Below are 19,767 nucleotides of genomic sequence, written 5' to 3'. Positions count from 1 at the left end.
TCACAACAAATTTATGGCAGTGTATCGCTGTAAGAAAAAATCTGAAAACCCGTGTACGGTTCCAAACGTGTCGCCAATTGTAAAAAAATACAAAACAAAAAATCGTGTAAACCTAAGAAGATATAAAACATTTACAAAACCGAGGTAAAAGACGTCTCAGATAAAAAAATGAAAAGAAAAGAGCGACTCTGGCAATGTAGAACGACCAAAAAGTAGAAAAGCGATGGATCGAGATACATCGTCTTCACTTGAAAATCCAGGAGAGCGATAAGAAATAGGCATACAGCGCATGAAATGTGTTTACGCGTGGAAGCACCTATACTGAACTTGTTGCCTAGGTTACACATTTATCTACGACAAAATCTTTTCTGCTACCATCCGTAATCCCGCTTGAATAAGAGATTCGCGCAAAGCTTTTACGGTAGCTTCAGAGCCGTATTTTTGAAGCCAAGCGTCGAGCATACATTGAGCTTGATTTCGCAAATCTCTAGGGAATTTTTCCTCAAAGCACACAATGTCGTTGTGACTAAACGGACAACGCTTCAGTCGACGTGCAACGTCTTTCCATTGAGAACCAATTTCGTATGCGAGATCACTAATTTGAGAGACAGACGGCAGAAGATTAACGAAAGGGTTAATTAAAGTAGAACCACGAGCTGGTAGTTGCCCAAACCAAAAGTTGATTTGAAGAAAATCTTCACGATTCGCAGTCACTGGCTCATCAAGCGAATTGAAAAGATGGGTAACGTTTGGAGAATATTCCTCCTCGCCACTATAAATCACAGGAAGATTACTGAGATCAATAACCAACACCTTGTCGATGTGGCTGGCTTCTCTTATTTGGCAGCATATGTTGTATTTAAAACCCCGCATGCCCTGTTGACAAATAGATTTCATTTGCCGCCGAAGCTCGTTTTTGATCGATGCCAAGAACTTGCAGCCAATCTTATATGGGTCTTCTTCATTGATGAAGCGAATTGTTAGAGCTATCCATTTGCCTCGGCTGTGATACAACAATTCAACTTCAACTGCCAAGAGAGGAACACGAATCATTGCATATATATAATTCTAAGACAATAAACTGCGTACCTAGCACTGTCGATTCCTCATCTTTCACGAAAAAGATACACTGATGACGAGAAAGTCGCGGTTTTATCGGATACAATTTCAGAAAACGGGTTACAAGACGGAAGTAGATACATTCCGGAACAAACTTCAGCTTCGTAGGAATGACGATAAGAGGAGCAGGGAAAGGGGAAGAGAAGGTGTGCCCCTCCCAGCAAGTTCGCGTGTAAATAAACGACTTTCTCAGCATCGCCGGAACATAAAATTCGTTTTCAGATGCTTCAGCAAGGGGTGCGATGACGTCAAGTAGTTGCAAAAGCCGAACAATGAGCTTGTTTTCATTTTTAATTACATCTGCGTTGTCGTCTTCTGAGGAGCCGGACGCATCGCTAACTGAGTTGGCTCCTTGTCTCATTTGCTTAAGGCGGTACTTCATCAGTTCGATCGACATAACACCTTTTTCTTTGAGCCTTCTCCACTCCGGTTCCAGATTGGGACCCGGTTTAGCAGCAGTTACAAACGCCGACAGAGCTTTGATTACCCACGTGGGACTGGTGAAAACAAAGTCTTTCACGGCTTCTACTTCCGGGTAAAAGAGAATTGCTCCAACATTAGCAAGAAACTTCAGCGCCGCGACGACTTCCTCGCGACTTGATATAGCACAGATGTTCGGCTCCTGAGCTATGTCTGCTATTTCGTTCACTCTAGCCACAACCGTTTTCATGCTTTTGTGCCAACGGAAAAGAAGACGTTCAAGATAAACCCAAAATAGGGGCTGTTTCTGCATTCGCCTGCAATACGTAGACGCCATGCGGTCTACTCTGCGTCGAATCTCCTCAACAGTTCTGCACGGAGAGCCCGAGCCTGATACGGAATTGTCTATTAGAAAAATTCGCTGAATGAAATGAATTCCTTCGCGAAAGTCTTCATCGTCTTTCCTGTCATCGCCCCATTGCGGCAAGACGATGTGCCTGACAAAATCACTGTCACTTAGAAGTTCTTCAAAGCGGTCTCCTTGCTCGCTTAGCCATTTTCGTACAGCGGCTGAATCAGGAAACTTTTGCTTGTCCTTCTCCACGACGTCTCGGTGAGAACCAATCGCAAAAACTGGCGGAGGCTTTACCTCCTCATCCTCGCCTAACCAATATTCGCCTTGTGTCATTTCCTCGTGAGCTACCGTTATTGAGCCGAACCAGTAGAGTGGAAAGTCCTTATTCGTTCGAATCCAGCCCATATCACTTGATAGGTTAATCATCTCACCAACCGTTGATCGATGAAACGACTCAGCGTTATCAGATAGCGACTTAGAGATATCCATTACAACCATGTATATAGACAACCCAAAGGTGTCACTGCTTGGCATGAGGGCTGAGTGAGTGGCAAGATAAACTTCTTGGCCACCTAAATCCCAGATGTCGCGAACGCTGAGCGTTCCTTCGCGGAGATCTTCCTCGCTCGGTTTATCTGCTAGGAAATTAGTCACCAGGAGCTGCTGATTAGGTGTGAGGGTTTTCGCCTCTATGCCAACCGAATTCAAATTATCGCCTTTAAATTTTTTCGCTAGATGTACTGTTTCTGCTTCGACCAGAGAAGCAAGATGATCGGCTTCTGGAGCTTCCTCCAGTTGGAAAGGAAAATTTTTCGCCTCGGAAAAGGTAGTCGGCTCAGAAGCGCTTTCCTTTAACGACGACTGTTGTAGATTGCAATAGCAACCCTCCGCAATAAAACGATCCAAGAAGTCTTTGCTGTTAGTAGCTATCCACCCGCTGGCCGCTGTATGAGTCATGGTGATTGCCGCCCCTTCCGTGCTCGCTTTCCCGCTCTCAAACGGTCGGTTTAGAAGAGAGTCGACGAGGCACGACTTTCCAGCTCCGTCTTGGCCGACAACAATTACACGAGACCGATCGATTGACACAAAGCCGCGTTGTAGAGCCTTGTCATAAAATTCTTGAAAAAAGCGTGAAGAGTCTTGAATGTGAAGGCGTTGACGTCGATCGCCAGATTCGATCGTGACGTAAGCGGACAACGTCGGAAGTCGCTGTACAAGTTCTGCAATGTTGTAGGCGAAAGAGAACGTTTCGACCCACGCGTCAATGAGACTACGTCTCGCCGCTAACAACTGCTGCATGCTGACTAGCACTTTTTTGCGAAGACTCTCGTTGATCCATCCTTCAATGTCGTCCACTTCGACAATGATCGATTCCGTGGGCGAGAGAACATTATGAACGAGTCGATCGAGAAGAAGAGGCTGACGAAGGTGGTCGTTGCGATAAGCCAGAAAACGATCCCGATGTTCGGGACGCGTCGAGATGATGCAAAGATCAAATTGCCAAGCGTCAGGAATTTTGATTTTTTCGAAAGAAAGAACTCGGAATGAAGATGCCTGACGACCCAAGCCGTAAAAATGAGTGAAGAAACTGAAACTCACGTCGACGTTGGAGGAGGCAACGGCGGCGGCCGCAGTAGAAGGAGAGACGACGACTTTAACAACAGACGATTGAAGAAGAGCGGTGATTTTCCTCTCTCCCGCTCTATCAATGACGATTTTCTCGTCGAATTTAATTGGGCAATCCGTCTTCGGCTTCGAACCGCTCGATAGACAGAAAAAAACGACCTTGGAAGCACTTTTTGTCGGCGACGTTGGATCGAGATTGAGGCCGTGCTCGTGACACATTTCAATGTGAAAGTCATCGTCGGTTAAGCCGGAAGAAAACGACAATTGAATGAGATCGCTAACGAATTCGTCGTCACGGACACCCTCCGATTGTTTGGCGTCAAATGTAAAGACGGTAAAGCTCATTGACGTTTTTGGAGTCGTCGAAACTGCCACGCCCCCGTCGCGAAGATGAAGTCGAAGGGTCGATCCCGTATTGGGAATGGAGATCTCCGCTCCTTTGTCTAATGAGACTGGAGAAGAGAATTTTCTCCATCGAGTGAAGACGAGAACGCCTTCAGTCGCTACGACGGTAATCACGTCTTCCACTCGTTGGGGAGTCGAATTCAAATATTCGTTTTCTTTCAGAGAGAGCTCTTCACGATTCTGCAAAAAAGAAAATGTTTTTATACCCGTTTAAACATATATCCGTACCATTGTTGAAGAGCTAGAACAAAAAGGCTCATTTCTATGAAATCTGCAAGCATCTTGTTCGATTGGTTCGTTCAAATCGTGCCGAAAAAGTATTCCACTAACGTCTTTCAAATCTATGTAACTTATGAATTCCATTTGAATAAGTCAGTTATAACTTTACCGTATTTCAAAATGTCTAATAGCGCCTTTGGCGGTGCCCCAACCAATTGATGGAGTGATCCTCCAAATCGCAGGAAAAACAAAAGACCTCTTTTAACGACGGAGCAGACCGACTGAAACCCTGTTGGAGTTGGAATGGGCTCACCTGATATTTCCACCTGTCAAATAAACTTCATGTTAATTAAAATGTTATATAAAAAGAATTATATTACCATATCGCACTTTTGATAGCGAATTATAATCATTTGGGCGCGAGACAGAGGAAACCTTTCTTCCCCGTATCCCCATAAGACAAACGCAACTGGCCCCCCCAATGCGAGAATATTAACAACGACCGTCGAATGGAGGAATCGAGGAATGAGAGGATTATCCAATTTCATTTCAATCCACTCCTACGCAAAATACACACTATTTATATAATTAATGACAAACCTATCTCATTATACCAGTGAGTTGAGCACGAATAGAAAAGCATCATAAAAAACTTGCAAACGATTAGTACCGCCAATAAGAATTGCTTGATTAACATCAACTGCAGTAAAGGAATGTCCCTGCCGAGGACATGGTTTATTTCCTGTGCACTGAGCTAGAATCGCAGTCCCTTCAAACAAATGACTACTACATCAAATTAAAGACAGTCTAAACGTCACTTACTCTTTCGGAGAGAAAACAACCAAACTTCATTATTCCACCCCTCGGAGGGATCATCAGGATTAGGAAGGAATTGAACTTCCTTCGATTTTGGGGAAACTTTTGCTCCTAATCCTCCCATCAGGACAAGGTGTTCATCTCCTTCCTTTCCTAACACGCACACTCCATGGTGCGATCTCCCGGTGGGCGTCGATTGGTTTTTGGGAACGATTCGTTCCCATTCGAGCGTCAAACCATCTAATTTGTGGAGAGCGTTCGAAAAGGCGCGACGGCCGAAAGAGGGGTAGGAACCACCGAATTGATAAATGTCCCGATTTTGAACGACGCCGATTCGTGAATCGGAACATGGATGAGGCATGTCGGATGGGCTGTTTGACGTTGCTTGTCGTTGATACCATCGTCTTGTCAACAAATTGAAGCACTCAATCACATCGGGAGAGCACTCGTATTCGTCTCCCGTCGATTTCACCGATACTCCTCCCCACAGAAGCATTTCATCATTGACAACTGCGGCGACGTGTCCAATTCGAGATGACGGGCACGCAAATGACATTTTCGAGAAGAAAAAACGTTTTGAGAGGATGGATTCGAGTGCGTCACGGACGAAAGATCCAAAAGAGTCTATATGTATGTATATACACGTATTTGGAGAACAATGATTATTGATCTAAACCGAAATCGTTCTTTGTCAAGGCAGCAACCTTTGCAGTAAGACACAATCACGCCGGCAACGACTCAAACGGCTCGAACGGGAGGTATAGCACGTATCGGCGGCTATAGAGTCACGGGGTGAGACAAAGGTCAAGCATCACGCGACAGGAATATGCAAATACTTTGATAAACTTTGAGCCACAGCCTTTAGCCTTAAAGCCTTAGAGAATAAATTCATTTTCAAAATTCATTTTGAGCAATCGTCGGCTGTTTTATCGAGAGATGTCGCATTCTCCATTCCGTGTTTCTATAGAAACCGAACTGCACATATTTTCAAATTGAAAACAATATTTCTACAATTACTATTTCCGCAATGGTTCGCCTCATCGTGTCTCCGCCCATTAATCCAATCTCCAGCGTTTACAGCGCCATGCGCCGTCTTTCTGCACAAATAGAGAGAAACGTATCTCATTGATTCTATGCATCATTCTACTTGAGAAACCATTTTCATATTAGGATTTCACAAAAGCTGAAATGAAAATTCCTCCAATTTTTTTCATAAGCGAAAGTTGATTCAAAACAATCCCCAATTGGAAATTCTATCACAGCCTAGACGCAATTGTATATAATCTTAAAAGGGCAATTTTCTCCTTCAGACAGAGATTCAGTTCAGTTCCGGCGATGTAATCATGTCGGAGCTTCCAACGAGTGCGCTCGAAGAGCCAACAAGTTGGTCTCCCAGTATTAAGAGATCGAACGCAGAACTGACTTTCAAATTCGTTCTTGTTTATGTCTTGTATAACTGTTTCTTTGCTTGTGCTTGTTTGCAGTCGACAAAACGATGCATTGGCATTGCAAATACTTCGGCATCTCCGCGAAGCATGAGTAGGGCGCGATTCCGTAGCGTCGAAAGCACTGGCGATGAAAAGCACTAGCGTGCGCTACAACACTGTGATCAGGAATTGCAATGAAAAAACATGCAATTACAAAAATCATGCATAAGACGGATAACTGAAAAATGACATAAGTCGGGTGAGAAAAGTTCGAAAGTTAAGAATAGGTAAAGTGTAGAGATCCCAAAATGCTTTTCAGCGCAAATCAATAAACAAACCGGACAAAAATCATGCAAAAAACAGCCACTGAAACGCATTCCAACCTGCAAGACACTCAAGTACAGCAATATTCATAATATAGGTTAATCAGTCCTGTTCGACCCCTTACTAATCAGCCGCGTACAATACTTCGACGACTTTTCTTTATGAAGATGTAATCTCCACGTACTCGTTTTCCTCGGCAGCTGCTTTCACGCTTAATATCTTTTCATATTCATCACTGGAAAAGATGGGCTTGTCGTTTTCGTGATCGAAAGCAGGATTGACTATGTCAAGCCCGCTAGTCGCTTTCATGGACGCCGGTGTGCGATAAGAATCAGAGTACCTACTTACATAATTATATGGTACATTCAGGAAAAAATATTCTGCAATAACCTGGTCGGTTTCGTGTGCTTGTTGTTCCTTTTTACAACCACAACAACCACGATAACAATAACCAGCAACAAAACAACGCCACCTCCTGCAGCACTACCGATTATGATCAACTTTGAGGCTGAGAAGAGACAGAATTAGACTTTACTCAATTACCTAAACTATTCCTCTACCATCGGAACTAATTTGAGGACATTGGCCTGTTGGAGAACACTGCACCGTTAATGAAATCGCTGCCAAACCACTTAGGGAAGGTTTTCCACCATCCTTCGCTGATACTTGAAGCTCGTACGAGGAGTAAGCATTCGAATCCAACTCTTTAGCTAAGGATACTTCGCCAGTCAATGAGTCAATGGTGAAATATTCCTGAGTCATTTCCATGCTGTACATCACCTCTCCGTTGCTACCTAGAAAACAATAGCAAAGTCATACGCGCATGAGCCAACGAAAAGAACTCCACCTGAGTCGGCGTCGATTGCATTGGTGTTGACGACGCTGAAACCGCGAGGCAATCCGACAACAACGTCCGATGGAGTATATACCTCTTTGCTGAAAATAGGTGAATTGTCATTAACGTCACTCAGAGAAATAACGGCTGTTGTTTCAGACGTCCGGAGAACTGGCTGAGTCAGACTTGCCACAATGACGACAGCGATTTCCCTGACCTTTTCGTAATCCAACTAGACAGAATTCGCTACTTGGAGAACTCCGGAGTTGGTTATGGTAAACGCATTGGCACGGCTACCCGATTTGAATTCCTGGCTTCTTATTGAATACATCACATTGGTGCTAGGCTTTCCGTCAACAAGAGCCTTGACACTCAAAACAGACGAGCCGTCGGGGGAGTTCTCTTGTAAAGTTGTGCTGTAATGTTCTTGATCAAATAGTGGCCTCTTGGCATTCGTTTTGTTCACAAAAACGAGAACGGTCACTTGGCCAGATAAGCTTGGGTTCTGTGTATCCAGAGCTCTGATAAAGACACGGTACTTGTCTGTTACGTAATAGTTGAGCACAGCATCATCTGTGAGATAGATTCCAACAGCACCGGCGGCAAAACGCTTAATCTCAAATACGTCTTCCGATTCACTGGGCACAACTGACACGAGCTGGTATTCAATCTGGGAGCGATCTGAACCGACATCTGAATCAGTGGCTGTCAAAGACAACAGCATCTCGCCTCCTTTCGTTTGCTCTCCGACAAAAACGGCATACTGACGTTGATCGAATTCTGGAGCGTTATCGTTGACGTTCGTGACGGATATCCTGACCGTGGCGACAGTGACGGCACCAGGAACTTCGGACGTCTGTGCAAGAATGTTGACGTTGTATTCCTTCTGTTGCTCGTAATCTAATGCTTGGCTCAAGGAGAGCACGCCGGTTTCCGCGTGTACACTGAAAGGCAAAGATTCGGCGTTGTAGAGACTGTACGAAATGCGGCTGGCATTGAGCTGAGTCGTGCGAAGAGACAAACGCGGGGTGACGGAAACAAGAGACTGAACTGGAGCATCTTCGGCAAGACGTGCAACTGCTTTCGAACTGACAAACTCAAACTGATCAGCGATAGTGACGGTCAGGCGAAAGGTGCAAGATTTCGGTCTTGACGATTGATCTCGAACTGTTGCAGAAAACGTTGCCAAGTTAAACGGGCCGAACGGCTTTGGCGGAGAAGAGCGGAGCATCACGTCTGCTCCTGTCGAATTGTTCGTCACCACATCGAAGAGGTTTCTTGATAGAGAAGCTGACCGGAAGTTCGTCAGAGTGTAAGATAGTCGGCCAGCTGCGCCGCTATCGACGTCAGTTGCTTTCAGTGTAAATAATGCCGAGCTTGCATTAGTTGTATACGGAATAGACGTTGTTAGACTTCCTGGTACACATTGTGGAGCGTGATTGAGTGAGATGACTTTTACGTCGATCTTTCCTTTCGTGTGGCACTGAGGCTGACCGAGATCAGATGCAACCACATTCAGAACGTAATTGTCGCTTGCAAGAGATCGAGCTAGAGTAACCAATCCACTTTGGGAATTGATTTTGAACCGATCTGAGGCCAATGCATCCAGAGAATACTTCACTATTCCGTTCGGTGACGCTCTGCCGTCTTTATCAGTTGCACTCAATTGAACAACGTTCGTTCCTAGAGAAGCCATCTCATCGACATTGACAGACGAGGGAAGGCCGACGAAAACGGGACAGTGCAAATTCGGTTGAATGACGGTAAGAGATATTTGAAGATTACCGGTCAACGATGGCACGCCGCTGTCCGCTGCAGAGAGAGTTAACAAGAAAACGTCGCCTACATAGCTACGCAACGATGCTGCCGTGACTATAACGCCCGTTTGAGTGTCAACTTTGAACAGGGAATGACGGCCACCCGAGCTTGCAAGACTGTACGTAATGCGACCATTCTTTCCACTATCCATGTCTAAAGCGGGCTCAGACACGACGACAAATCCGATGACTGCCGTCAGCGGAACAGCGACGTCAACAGACAAAACATTGAAGGTGGGCGAGTATTGATTCATTCCAGCTAACTGATCACAGCGAGGTCCGTCGTAGTGTGCAGTGCATTGACAGGTATCTGGTCCAATGCACACTCCCGTAGACACATTGCCGCAGTTGTTCACCGTTGAGCAGTCGGGTGTATTGCACTCCGGTCCCGTCCATTTGGAATCGCAAGTGCACGTATCTAGAGCCAGACACTTTCCATTACCTAAAGACAAGAAATGATATAAATCCAAAAGAAACTCTCCAGCATCAGTTGCACCTGAGCAAAACTTATTTGCTTCGCAAGAAAACTTGCCGCAGTCAGAACCGGCGTAGCCTTTGTTGCAGTCACACAAATCAATTTCGATGCAGACGCCATTGCCAGAGCAATTACTCTGACCGGCGCACGACGCGACGCTGCAATTCGACCCCTTGTAACCCGCGTAGCACGAACAGTATTTCTTCCCGTTCTGAGCCAGACAGACACCGTTTCCCGAGCAATCGTCCAACTCCGGACAAAATGTCGGCGTCGCACAGTCGACGCCGGAAAATCCACCGGAACAAGAGCAGGTATTCGGTGCAACGCAATCGCCGTTTCCAGAGCACTCTCTGACTTTAGTGCACGTAGGAAACGCGCAGCTCGATCCTCCCCAACCGTCCTTGCAGACGCATTTGTCAAAGCCGACGCACGAGCCGTGATTGCTGCAGTAGCCGACGGCTTCGCATGAGTGGCGATCGCAGCTGACTCCCGCCCAGCCGTAGTCGCATTTACACTTGTCGTGATCGATGCATGCTCCGTGGTTCGAGCAATCACTGATGCGACTGCAGTTGGCTTTCTCGTTACAAGACAAGCCAGTAAACCCGACGGAGCATGCACACACATCGTGAGATTTGCATTGACCTTGAGATGGACTCGTACAGTTGAACACTCCGTAACAAGTAGCTACAAAGCAATTCATTAGACATCGGTTTTTCAAAACCATACAAACTCTCTGGGATTTGGTGGGGCTAACAGTAAGAGGGGTCCTGTGTGCGCACGTGTGCATCCCCAAGCATAATATTTTTGTTCTTTTTGTTACGATGAAAAAGAACAAAGCTTAGAAAGTGTTACCTCCTCGCTTCCATCCCAGGTCTAAAACCTTTCATTGTAGATGTACAAGCTGGGTGGGGCCCCCATACCTTTTCAGTGCCCACAACTGAAAAGATCTGGCTACGTCACTGGTACAAACTGATACTTACCTGATTCGTCGCAAAGAATACCGTCCCATCCGAAGTGACACTTGCAGAATCCAGACACGCAATCGCCATTCAAACTACAGTTTTCACACGATCCTAAAGAAATTGCTCTAAGTCAAAATCGCGTCAAAACGAGGATCAAACTAACCGAGATTACAGTCTTCTCCGAACCAACCGGGAAGACAGATGCAGGTGCTATTTACGCAGCGACCCTTTCCAGAGCATTGGGTAGGACAGCCTAGACTCATCCATACGAAATTGAGAAATTTTGCATTTAGACGTCATACCCGTTTGATACGTTTCCTGCTGAGCCAAAGTTGTGTCATTTGTGATAGCTACGTCAAATATGCACTCCTGCAAGCGGACGCCGTCGAGACCTTGTTGCTTGCAAAGACTTTCGGCAATCTTTAGTAAAAGGAAGTAGTAAAAATGGCACGCGGACGTATGTGACCTTACCATCCTGGTCGACGAGTCGATGTCGTTGATTGAGTAGAGCGGAACGAATTTAGGATCGGTGTAGGAGGAGTCCATCGTGTCGTCTTTGTGAAAATTCGAATGATTCCACGACCACGTGCCATTCAAGCCGGAGCCATCAAACGACTTGGCAATTTTCCCTGCATACCAACCAATCAGAAAAAAACCACAACTGAACAGTGAACCTTACATGACTTAGCGAAGTCCAACACTTTTTTAGGAACGTAGGTGACACCGTCGGATCCGACCAAGTCGTTTGTCACATTTCCGTCCATCAGTCCACACAATCCTTCCGTTGATCGTTTGAACGATGCAACGGGAGCGAAAAGTATGTTGATAAATTGACGCTCCATCGCTGTACTGTACCGCACGTCAACAGACAAAGAGACGCCGTTGGCAAATTGGAATGAAATTAAAGCTATGCTTTCAGGCGACGACATCAAGGATACTTCAACGTGAACTGTGTCCTTGGCCAGGTTGAGCTTGAGACCGTCCGATAGGGACGTCACAACACCGTTGAGTCTAAAAGAAAATATTATTATCATATTGTTACATCGACTGACAAACCTTAGAGTGGGTAAGTCTGAAGGCTTAGGCTGGTGAAGCGTTGAAATGGCAACGACACTCGGACCGGCTTTTATTGCAACGGCGCCAATCAGAGACGCTCTGGCGTACTTGAAGAAACGAGTGTCCACTCCAAAGTCGTTGGCAACGCTCTTGCAATACCAAAATTCGCCAATATCAAAGAAGTCATAGCTAAATCCTGTAAAACCACGTGCAATACGACTTTCCGACAGCACAAATTCAACTTACCATCTAAAGTCTCCAAATGAGGATCTCCGCCGCCTGGACGAGGCCTGGCGAATTGACAACCAGGACCAATCCACTGCTCGTCGCATACGCAGTACGGTTTTCTGTCTGCCTCACTTCCCATTGGTATGGTGCAGATGCCGTTGTTATCAGAACAAACTAAAACAATGACGCTGCTCACATGACAATAAGGTAGCAATTGTAAACTTACACGGCCAAGGACTGCAGTCAGGCACGTCACAGAAAGGCCCTTTCCATCCATCTGCACAAACCGGTGGCAAACCACCGCGACCTTGCTTTGATTGACAGCTACAAGTGCAGTCCTGCCACACTGGTTCAAGGCCTTCCGGACACGTAGGACATCTAGAGTAAACGGAATGCATAGTAGTCTCAACGTGTCAGCGTGAGACCTACTTATCATCAGGACAAATGCATCCGCTTGGACCAAGAACTGAGTCGATGCAGTTGTTACACTTACAGCCGCACTGACACTGGCCGTCCGGTCCAAAAACGCTCGCACTACCGTCGTTGCAAGTACAATCACACTAAAAAAACGACATTCCAGCATCAACATGGAGTCCAACCAAAGTCGCCTTACATGGCAAGTTCCATCGCCACCGACATCTGCGTGGTCAAAATCCGAACACTGACATTGGCATATCGGCTGAGGCAAGAACGAATTGAAAATTTCAATTGACCCAGCTGGACACGCTTGTGTGCATAAGCAGTCAGGCGATCCGCTGCAACCGCAAAGCTGACAAAGTTTAATTCCGTGGCCGTTGTCGATGCAGGAGGCTGCCCCGGGACACTCACAGGGGCAATCCGTCTCGTTCACCATGGGCAAACAGAGACCCGAGGTGACGTCGATAAACGAAGCCTGCTGCCACGAATCGAACACCTGCGAAGAATTGTAGTACAGCAGATCTATGAATGACATTCCATTTATTTGATCAACTCCGGCGCGAGATGATGAAAGTAATTTCTAGACAGCAACTCAAATATTCTCAATATCTATTGAAGTCGCTAGCGTACCTTGCCAAAATCACATCCTCTAGAGCATCTTGTCGTTTCAAAGTGACCTTTCAGTGACGGAGAAATTTCCACAGTAAATGAAGACTGGGGATAGAGACTAGGTGATGCTGAGAAAGCAGACGTCACGATCGTAGGTATTGGTGACTTGGCCACGTGGTCCGGAGCTTTGTACGACGAGGGCCACGAAATTCCGAATGTCGGAGTCAGGGAAGACTCAAACGTCGACGTATACTGTGGATGATCAGCCAAATCTTGATCTCCCTTCAACTGAGCCTAAAAAGACAAATAGTCTACACCCGAAATCTTTGCACTTCTTAAACGATAGTTACCTCTTTTATGTATTCGGTTCCAACTCCGTTTCTCCATACTGCACCCAATTTAGCATTTCCACGGGACTGAGAAAGATACGAAAAGGAAACGCTACTAGGGCCGGTCACCTGCAAAAACAAGGCGTTCAGAGAGAACACAGAAATCCAAGTAACCTACGTCGTAATCAAAAGAAAACGAATACGATGCTGACAGCTTCGTTTCACCACGAACGCAGATTGAACCGATAGAAATGCAAAAAGGCTTTGAAGGGGCAGTAACAGAGACTGCAGGCGGAGATGAACTTCCCTTTCTGTAGAAAAAAAGTGAGCCAAGAATCGACAGAAGGAAAGCTCAATCAAACTCACGAGCTCGGCAATATCATTAAATTAGCACTGGTTCCAATATGCAAAGGTCCTTTGAATGAAAATCCGACCTTGGTTACGAAAGGCGACGTGTGGTTGGATCGGAGCGTCATCTCCACTTGAGGATCGTAACTGACAAGCGTCTCAGTTGAGATTACTTCTCGATCGGAATTTCCAAACTGTAAAAACCATTTAGCTGAGGAAGAAAACTTAACGCTCTACATTGAGACTTACTTTGGTTTTCAATACTTCGTGATGAAAGAACGTTGTCTCGTTTGCATCGCACCATTTCATATTTCCAACACTATTTCCACCGTTGCGTGGCGCACCTGGCGCACTCACGAGACCATCCCTCTCACTGCACGAAGTTCCGACACCGCTGGATGGATTGAGTTCCAAGAAGGTTGTACTGTCATCCCAAGATCCATAGAAATCAGTAAGAAAACCAGCAGCTGGGCCGCTGGGACGACCGACGATCACGTCACCAACTGATAGATCAAGGCTAGATGGAGAAACGTTGTCAAATATGAGAACACCTTTGAGGCCCGTGCCGCCAAGACCCGTAACAAGCGGAGCCTTATTGACCGGAGATGGTCCAGTCGTCTTTACTTGTAATTTTACAGATGGAGGGAGTGGATTTGGAGAACAACTTGCTAGGGACGTATGAACGATTGTATGCGGTCCGGCACTGACAATAGATTCGACTTCTTCAAAACGTCTGCTTCCGTGCGCACTGACAAAGCCTTGATTGCTGATGGGATTCAAGCCCAGCTTCTCTGATTCCACCGACGACAGCGCTATGACAATATCTCCGTCAGACGTTCGCCGACACTTGTAAACGGAAACAGATGGCGAAAAAACTATTGTTTGTGAAGCTCCGGGAAGCTGCGGGGTGGAGGAGGCTGCAATCGCCTCAAGAGCTGTCACATTCGGAACAATTTCTATAGCTGCTTCGTCGTAGATGTCTTCCAGGTCAACAGTATCAATGAAGTCGGCGTACTTTATCAACTCTTCCAGGTAGGCTGGAGAAGCCTTGATCAGTTGATAGGCACCCCATTTGGTCATAGCAAGTATCTTGTCGAGTATTCCTCCACTTTGACGACTGGAAAGTATGTGACCAGTGTACACGTCTTTCAGCGACGGCGTTGTGATGTAATAATTGTAGCTGCTAGTGCCCAGTAGACGGTAGATGGTTGAGGTTCCGGGATCGACTCGAACGTCAGGGTAAAGATCGACGTACTTTAGACGACGATCAGACGACGATCCACTCGAAGATCTCTTGTCACGAAAGTCTGACTCTCCGTTAGGCAGATGACTCGGAATTTTAGGCGCATTCGCACCGAGACCGTAGTCGGGCGTAACTCTTCCATAGGGACATCTTGACTCGTCCCAATTGAGGCAAGATGACTGAACAGATGACAATGCAAGACTGTCTGCAAGGAGTCTACTAAGACTTACATTTGCTTTGTTGTAGCAGTGGCCTATGTCGTGACAATGCTGGCACGTTTCGTAGCTGCTTGTTGCAACAGACCAGTCGCACGGAGAGGAGCACCCAATGTCCTATGCATCTATAGTTATAAACTAGCAAGAACCGAATCTTTATTAGTTACCTTTATTCGATCTGAAAAGCCCTCTCTCCGTGGACTGTAGCAGCTGTAGTAGAACCACGTGTTGCATTGCTGCTTATCTGGGCGACTACCGAGACCCGGAATGCAGGCGGCTTGACTATCGCACCACCCACAGCCCGGCTGTCGACTGCAGGCGTCACAAGTAGTGTACAGATTGCAGTAGGTCGTCGTACAGGCGCGACCCTAGAAATGGCAAATAATTTAAATAAATTACCAGATATATGTTTCATGCCTTCCAGCCAACTCGACAGCGACATTGATTTGGCCCCACGCACGTTCCATAACCGGAGCAGTCGTTGACGTCGTTGCAGTGAAAGTCGCCGCAGTCTTCGCCTTGCCATCCCTTGAAACACGAGCAAGTACGCGTAGCACTGTCACACTGTCCATGCTGCGAGCAAGCACTTGGACATTCGTCTGAATATCAAGAGAAAATATACAAAAAAAAACTTGGCACAAAACCAACGACAACGTACCGGCTGGTAATTTGCTACAGAAAAACGGAAGACGCGTACTGCAATCCTCGATTGCCCATCCTGCCGATGTCAATTTCAAACAGTCTCCGGCTTTTCCTCCTTTAACGCTTCCGTAGTCAAAGTCCGATCCGTCGGACCACGACCATACGTTCCCGTTGTGTTGGAGTCCAACCCACGCTCCTGCGCTTGTAAGCGACGGGGGAGGACGAGGAACAAGGCTATTCAAAAATGTAGTTACGGCTGCATCGTGGATAGACCCAAGCTCCGATCCCTGAGCCTAAAAAATAAATAACCAATTTAGAGTGCGTCCAAAGACGTGAACTGCTTGCTTGCCTTGCAAAAAGAATTCGCCGAGGCCCAATCCACTGCTCCTTTGACGTACAAGTAGCAATTAAAGTCCCAATAGTCTTCTAAAGTCCACCCATACTGACACCCTAGTCAAATAAAATTTTAGGGAAGAAGACTCGTTCTCTATGCGTACCTCCGTTATCAGTCCAAGGCGATTCCTTCACAACTGGTGCAATGTCCGCCGCTGCCAAGCTCGAATCGTCGTCCTTATCTCTCACGCGCTTCTTGGCTTCACTCAAAGACCGACTTCCCCACCAATTGTCGACGGCATTATGATGCCCTTGACTCAAATCAGATCCCGCAGCAAACTCGTATCGATTCGCCGGATTCGTGAAGACGTTTCTAGTGTACGACGGCCCTACGCCAACAGCATACACTGTCCATCGCTGGTTCGGCGTTTGCCCAATAATGAGATACAACGTGTTGTTAGCAAATTGTTGCCCAGAAATCGACGATCTTTGGCCGGTCTCCCAATAGACAGCGTGCCGTCCAGTATCGTTATAAAATGTGTTGCCAATGACGCTAGCAGCGATTCTGTTGATTGACAAAGTGTCGTGAAGAATTCCAGCAGAATTATGGTTAATCTTGTTGCTGCGAATGCTCGCTCGAGGCCCTGTTGAATGAGCAGAGCCAGAAATGCTAATAGTACCGCCTTCCTTGTTTCTGACGATGTGATTGTCAAAAAGGTCAAGCGATGTTGATTCATTTCGACTCGTATCAAGATTTAGGCTCACAGCTCCGCCGCTGTTGTCCGTCAGTCCGTTATTCTGAATGACGATATTCGCATGGTCTGCTGAGACGGCGATTCCGGCGGCACGGCCTTTGTATGACGCTGTCGTAAAACGACCGTTGTTTGATATGGTACTTCTCCTAATTTTGATGTCACGAATGACTGAACCGTAGCCTGAATCTCCACCGTTTGTGACATTGCCATCGATTCCATTCCAGCTGTTGTTTGAAATCACGGAACCCTCGATCAATACGCTTGAACGATCATATGTACTCTGACTCGAATTGAAAGCAACGCCAGACAGAGAGTTCGAAGCGAAATGTCCACCGGACACAGTATGCAACAAATGAGAAGGAGAGGCTGTAAAAGAACATAACCGAGTTTGATAATTAATGAAAAAAACTACTCTTACCGATAGAATGTTGCTGAACATATATCAGGACAAAGTCCTTCCACTGATCATAACGGGAGTAATAGTGCTCAGAATAAGTAGACACATAGGACGAGTTGCCCTTTGTTACGTAATGAAGAGAATCGTCCAGGGACTGAATTCTTCCCGAGCTAAAAACTGTTTTGCCATCAATGACAGTGTTGCTCCACCAGTCTTGAAATTGAATTGCCAGGATGTCAAAAGACAATACGTGATTTGGGTCTGCTTCAATGTTGACTCTACAGTTGTGATAGCTATAACCATACTGATTCATTAGTTTTGGTACGAATCTCAGATAAAAAGGAGTCGACGCCGACAATACCCCAGATTGAGAGCAAATGTCCACAGGTGATACGATAGGATAATTCCAAGCACTCTGCAAAAAGCCGCCACTTGTCAACGCCAGCCCGTGACCGCGGTTTTCAATAGCCGTTACTCCTTCCAATGAACTTGAAAGGGTATTGGATAATCTTAATCCTGTGCCTTCATTTAGTGACAAGTCAAGTTTGGTAATATTGGGGGCTGGCGAGTTAAGAAATTCTACGCCTGTCCAAGCGTTTTTGGTCACAGCTACATCCGTAAGAACAAGTCTGTGTCCCACTACTTGAATTGCTGCAATTTTCTCCGCGTTCGCGTATCCCGCACTAGAAAGGAACACGTGACTCATAACTGAAGGCTGCTGCAAAGATTGAGAAAATCGAACGCCGGACCAATGCAGCCAAGACTGTCTCTGTTTCAACAGAACTTGATTGTTATTATTGCCCGTCCAACAGCTTACATGCAACGCTCCGAGATGACATTTTGACCTTTGGAACACGTAGTTGACGCATTGCGCGAGCACTGATTCCGAGCCTCGGCAGATCAAATGCTCCAGCCATGCGTCTCGTGGGTATGAAGAATTCACATAGCGTGAAGACTGCCACCACAAATTGACTCCGCTGTAGCCGAGTTCTCGGCATACAACGTCTGACAAGTGGTAATTGTGATCGGTGTAATAGACATCGTCGTCATCCTGTAAAGCGCAAAGGGTTCCCCACGTCCCATTGTAGAATACTTCAGCAACTCCTTCGTGTGCTACAGCTCCAACGAGACGTGTGTTTCCTACACTGCTTCCAACGGACGACGAAGAACGTATAACTAAGCTGTTGTCAACAAACTTTATTGGCAGATTTTTCGTTCCTTGAGCCAGGCTTCGTATGCGGTTAACTGTCTTTAGAAAATATCTTGAATGAGTCTAACTAGCGCCAATCACGTGATAACAGCGTTTGCCCGGACTAGCGCCACGTCATTAAGTGATGATTTTGCACTAATGACCTCATTAAGTCCACCGAACCACAGCCGTCCCGAACCGTTTGTTCCATCAGAGATAGAGGATTGATTTGAGATGAAGATCAAATAAGTGCTCGAAAAGGAGCACGTTACGAAAAGCAACTCGTGTTCGAAATTATATATACGGCGAATCTAAACGTGACAATCAATATCCTTAAAGGTCAACTAGAAATTGCGCAAGGATCTTTCGCGCTGACGTCACCACTTCCGATGATGGCCTGCCTCATGCAGGAAACACTTTTCCACAGAAGGCCAAACTCATGCACCCAGTTCATACGTCCATGTTTGCATAGATAGCACATATACCTCAATGTGTTTGGTGCCACTTTTCTTTAGCAATCCGCTCTTGCAGACTGCCTGTTGTAGATTTGGTGCTCAGCTAATAAAAGTTTGTTCGAAGATAGAAACAGAGCGTTACGGCTATTCTATGCATGAGCCCGCATATGACCCTACTTGGTGAAATCATCCGACCCCAATTACATCGTTCTTGCCAATTTCTTCAAAGGAAATCTGTTTGGACTGGGATGCATGCAGCCGCAACGCTTAGGGCAATTGAATAGGTGAGTGTTTGTGGAGTCTTTGGAGAAAAAGGGCAGAATGTCTCGAGAAAAGGGACCTGCTTCGCCAACCCTCTGAATAGATTATTTTGGCTTTCGAATTGAGCGCTATCAAGTCAGCGTGAGCCCAAAAGGCGTTCGATCTGTACAAAAGATCGTTGTAGATTAGCGCAACGATCTGGAAGAGGAGAATTCGATAAGCTGGCGAGCGGTGAATCAGAGAACGGCTGATGTCAGCGCTAATTGAGCTTCTTCTACATTCTGACAGCCTTTGCGCCTTCGGTAACATTACTTTCCAAAGGCAACGTTCTGATATCATCTTTCGATTTGCCTAGAATTGCGATTCCCCCGAAAGGGGTCCCGATTTTCACTATCGATTCGGACCAACCCAGATTGTGAATCCGTTGTATAGAAGCTCTCGGTTATTTGCGCTTGTCTCCAGACGCAAATCCTGCCCGAATATTATCACG

The 19,767-nt window shown here is 46.2% G+C and overlaps 2 protein-coding genes across 3 annotated transcripts; both read right to left on the bottom strand.

The window, feature by feature from the left end:
• Nucleotides 1-54: 54 nt before the first annotated feature.
• LOC136189680 (uncharacterized) lies at nt 55-6,172 on the bottom strand. Of its 2 annotated transcripts, XM_065977711.1 has the most exons (11): nt 6,117-6,172; nt 5,978-6,057; nt 5,797-5,921; nt 5,637-5,737; nt 4,967-5,584; nt 4,759-4,913; nt 4,525-4,704; nt 4,314-4,470; nt 4,154-4,266; nt 1,090-4,105; nt 55-1,028 (listed from the first exon to the last, which is right to left on the bottom strand). In XM_065977711.1, the coding sequence occupies exons 5-11, from the start codon at nt 5,514-5,516 to the stop codon at nt 352-354; spliced, it is 4,848 nt and encodes a 1,615-aa protein (XP_065833783.1). In that variant the 5' UTR covers nt 5,517-5,584; nt 5,637-5,737; nt 5,797-5,921; nt 5,978-6,057; nt 6,117-6,172; the 3' UTR covers nt 55-351. The 2 variants fall into 2 exon arrangements, with proteins under 2 accessions (XP_065833783.1, XP_065833791.1); XM_065977719.1 differs by lacking the exons at nt 5,797-5,921; nt 5,978-6,057; nt 6,117-6,172 and having other exon boundaries at nt 5,637-5,762.
• A 545-nt stretch (nt 6,173-6,717) lies between these two features.
• LOC136199019 (uncharacterized) lies at nt 6,718-18,634 on the bottom strand. The gene is made up of 27 exons (XM_065989152.1): nt 17,394-18,634; nt 16,385-17,341; nt 16,237-16,337; nt 15,904-16,180; nt 15,663-15,844; nt 15,413-15,613; nt 15,261-15,362; nt 14,037-15,209; nt 13,806-13,981; nt 13,618-13,750; nt 13,461-13,568; nt 13,132-13,404; nt 12,698-13,081; nt 12,514-12,644; nt 12,311-12,462; nt 12,103-12,258; nt 11,857-12,052; nt 11,480-11,811; nt 11,272-11,429; nt 11,103-11,220; nt 10,964-11,053; nt 10,819-10,911; nt 9,860-10,522; nt 7,559-9,805; nt 7,272-7,505; nt 7,102-7,219; nt 6,718-7,051 (listed from the first exon to the last, which is right to left on the bottom strand). Exons 1-24 carry the CDS (start codon nt 18,076-18,078, stop codon nt 7,779-7,781), a joined length of 8,868 nt encoding a protein of 2,955 aa, XP_065845224.1. The 5' UTR covers nt 18,079-18,634; the 3' UTR covers nt 6,718-7,051; nt 7,102-7,219; nt 7,272-7,505; nt 7,559-7,778.
• Between the last annotated feature and the right edge of the window lie 1,133 nt (nt 18,635-19,767).

The sequence above is a fragment of the Oscarella lobularis genome, chromosome 1, assembly GCF_947507565.1.
Source record: "Oscarella lobularis chromosome 1, ooOscLobu1.1, whole genome shotgun sequence".
Taxonomy (NCBI): Eukaryota; Metazoa; Porifera; class Homoscleromorpha; order Homosclerophorida; family Oscarellidae; genus Oscarella; species Oscarella lobularis.
The sequence above is the reverse complement of the archived record's forward strand: the minus strand, read 5'-3'. Positions and strand labels throughout refer to the sequence as shown.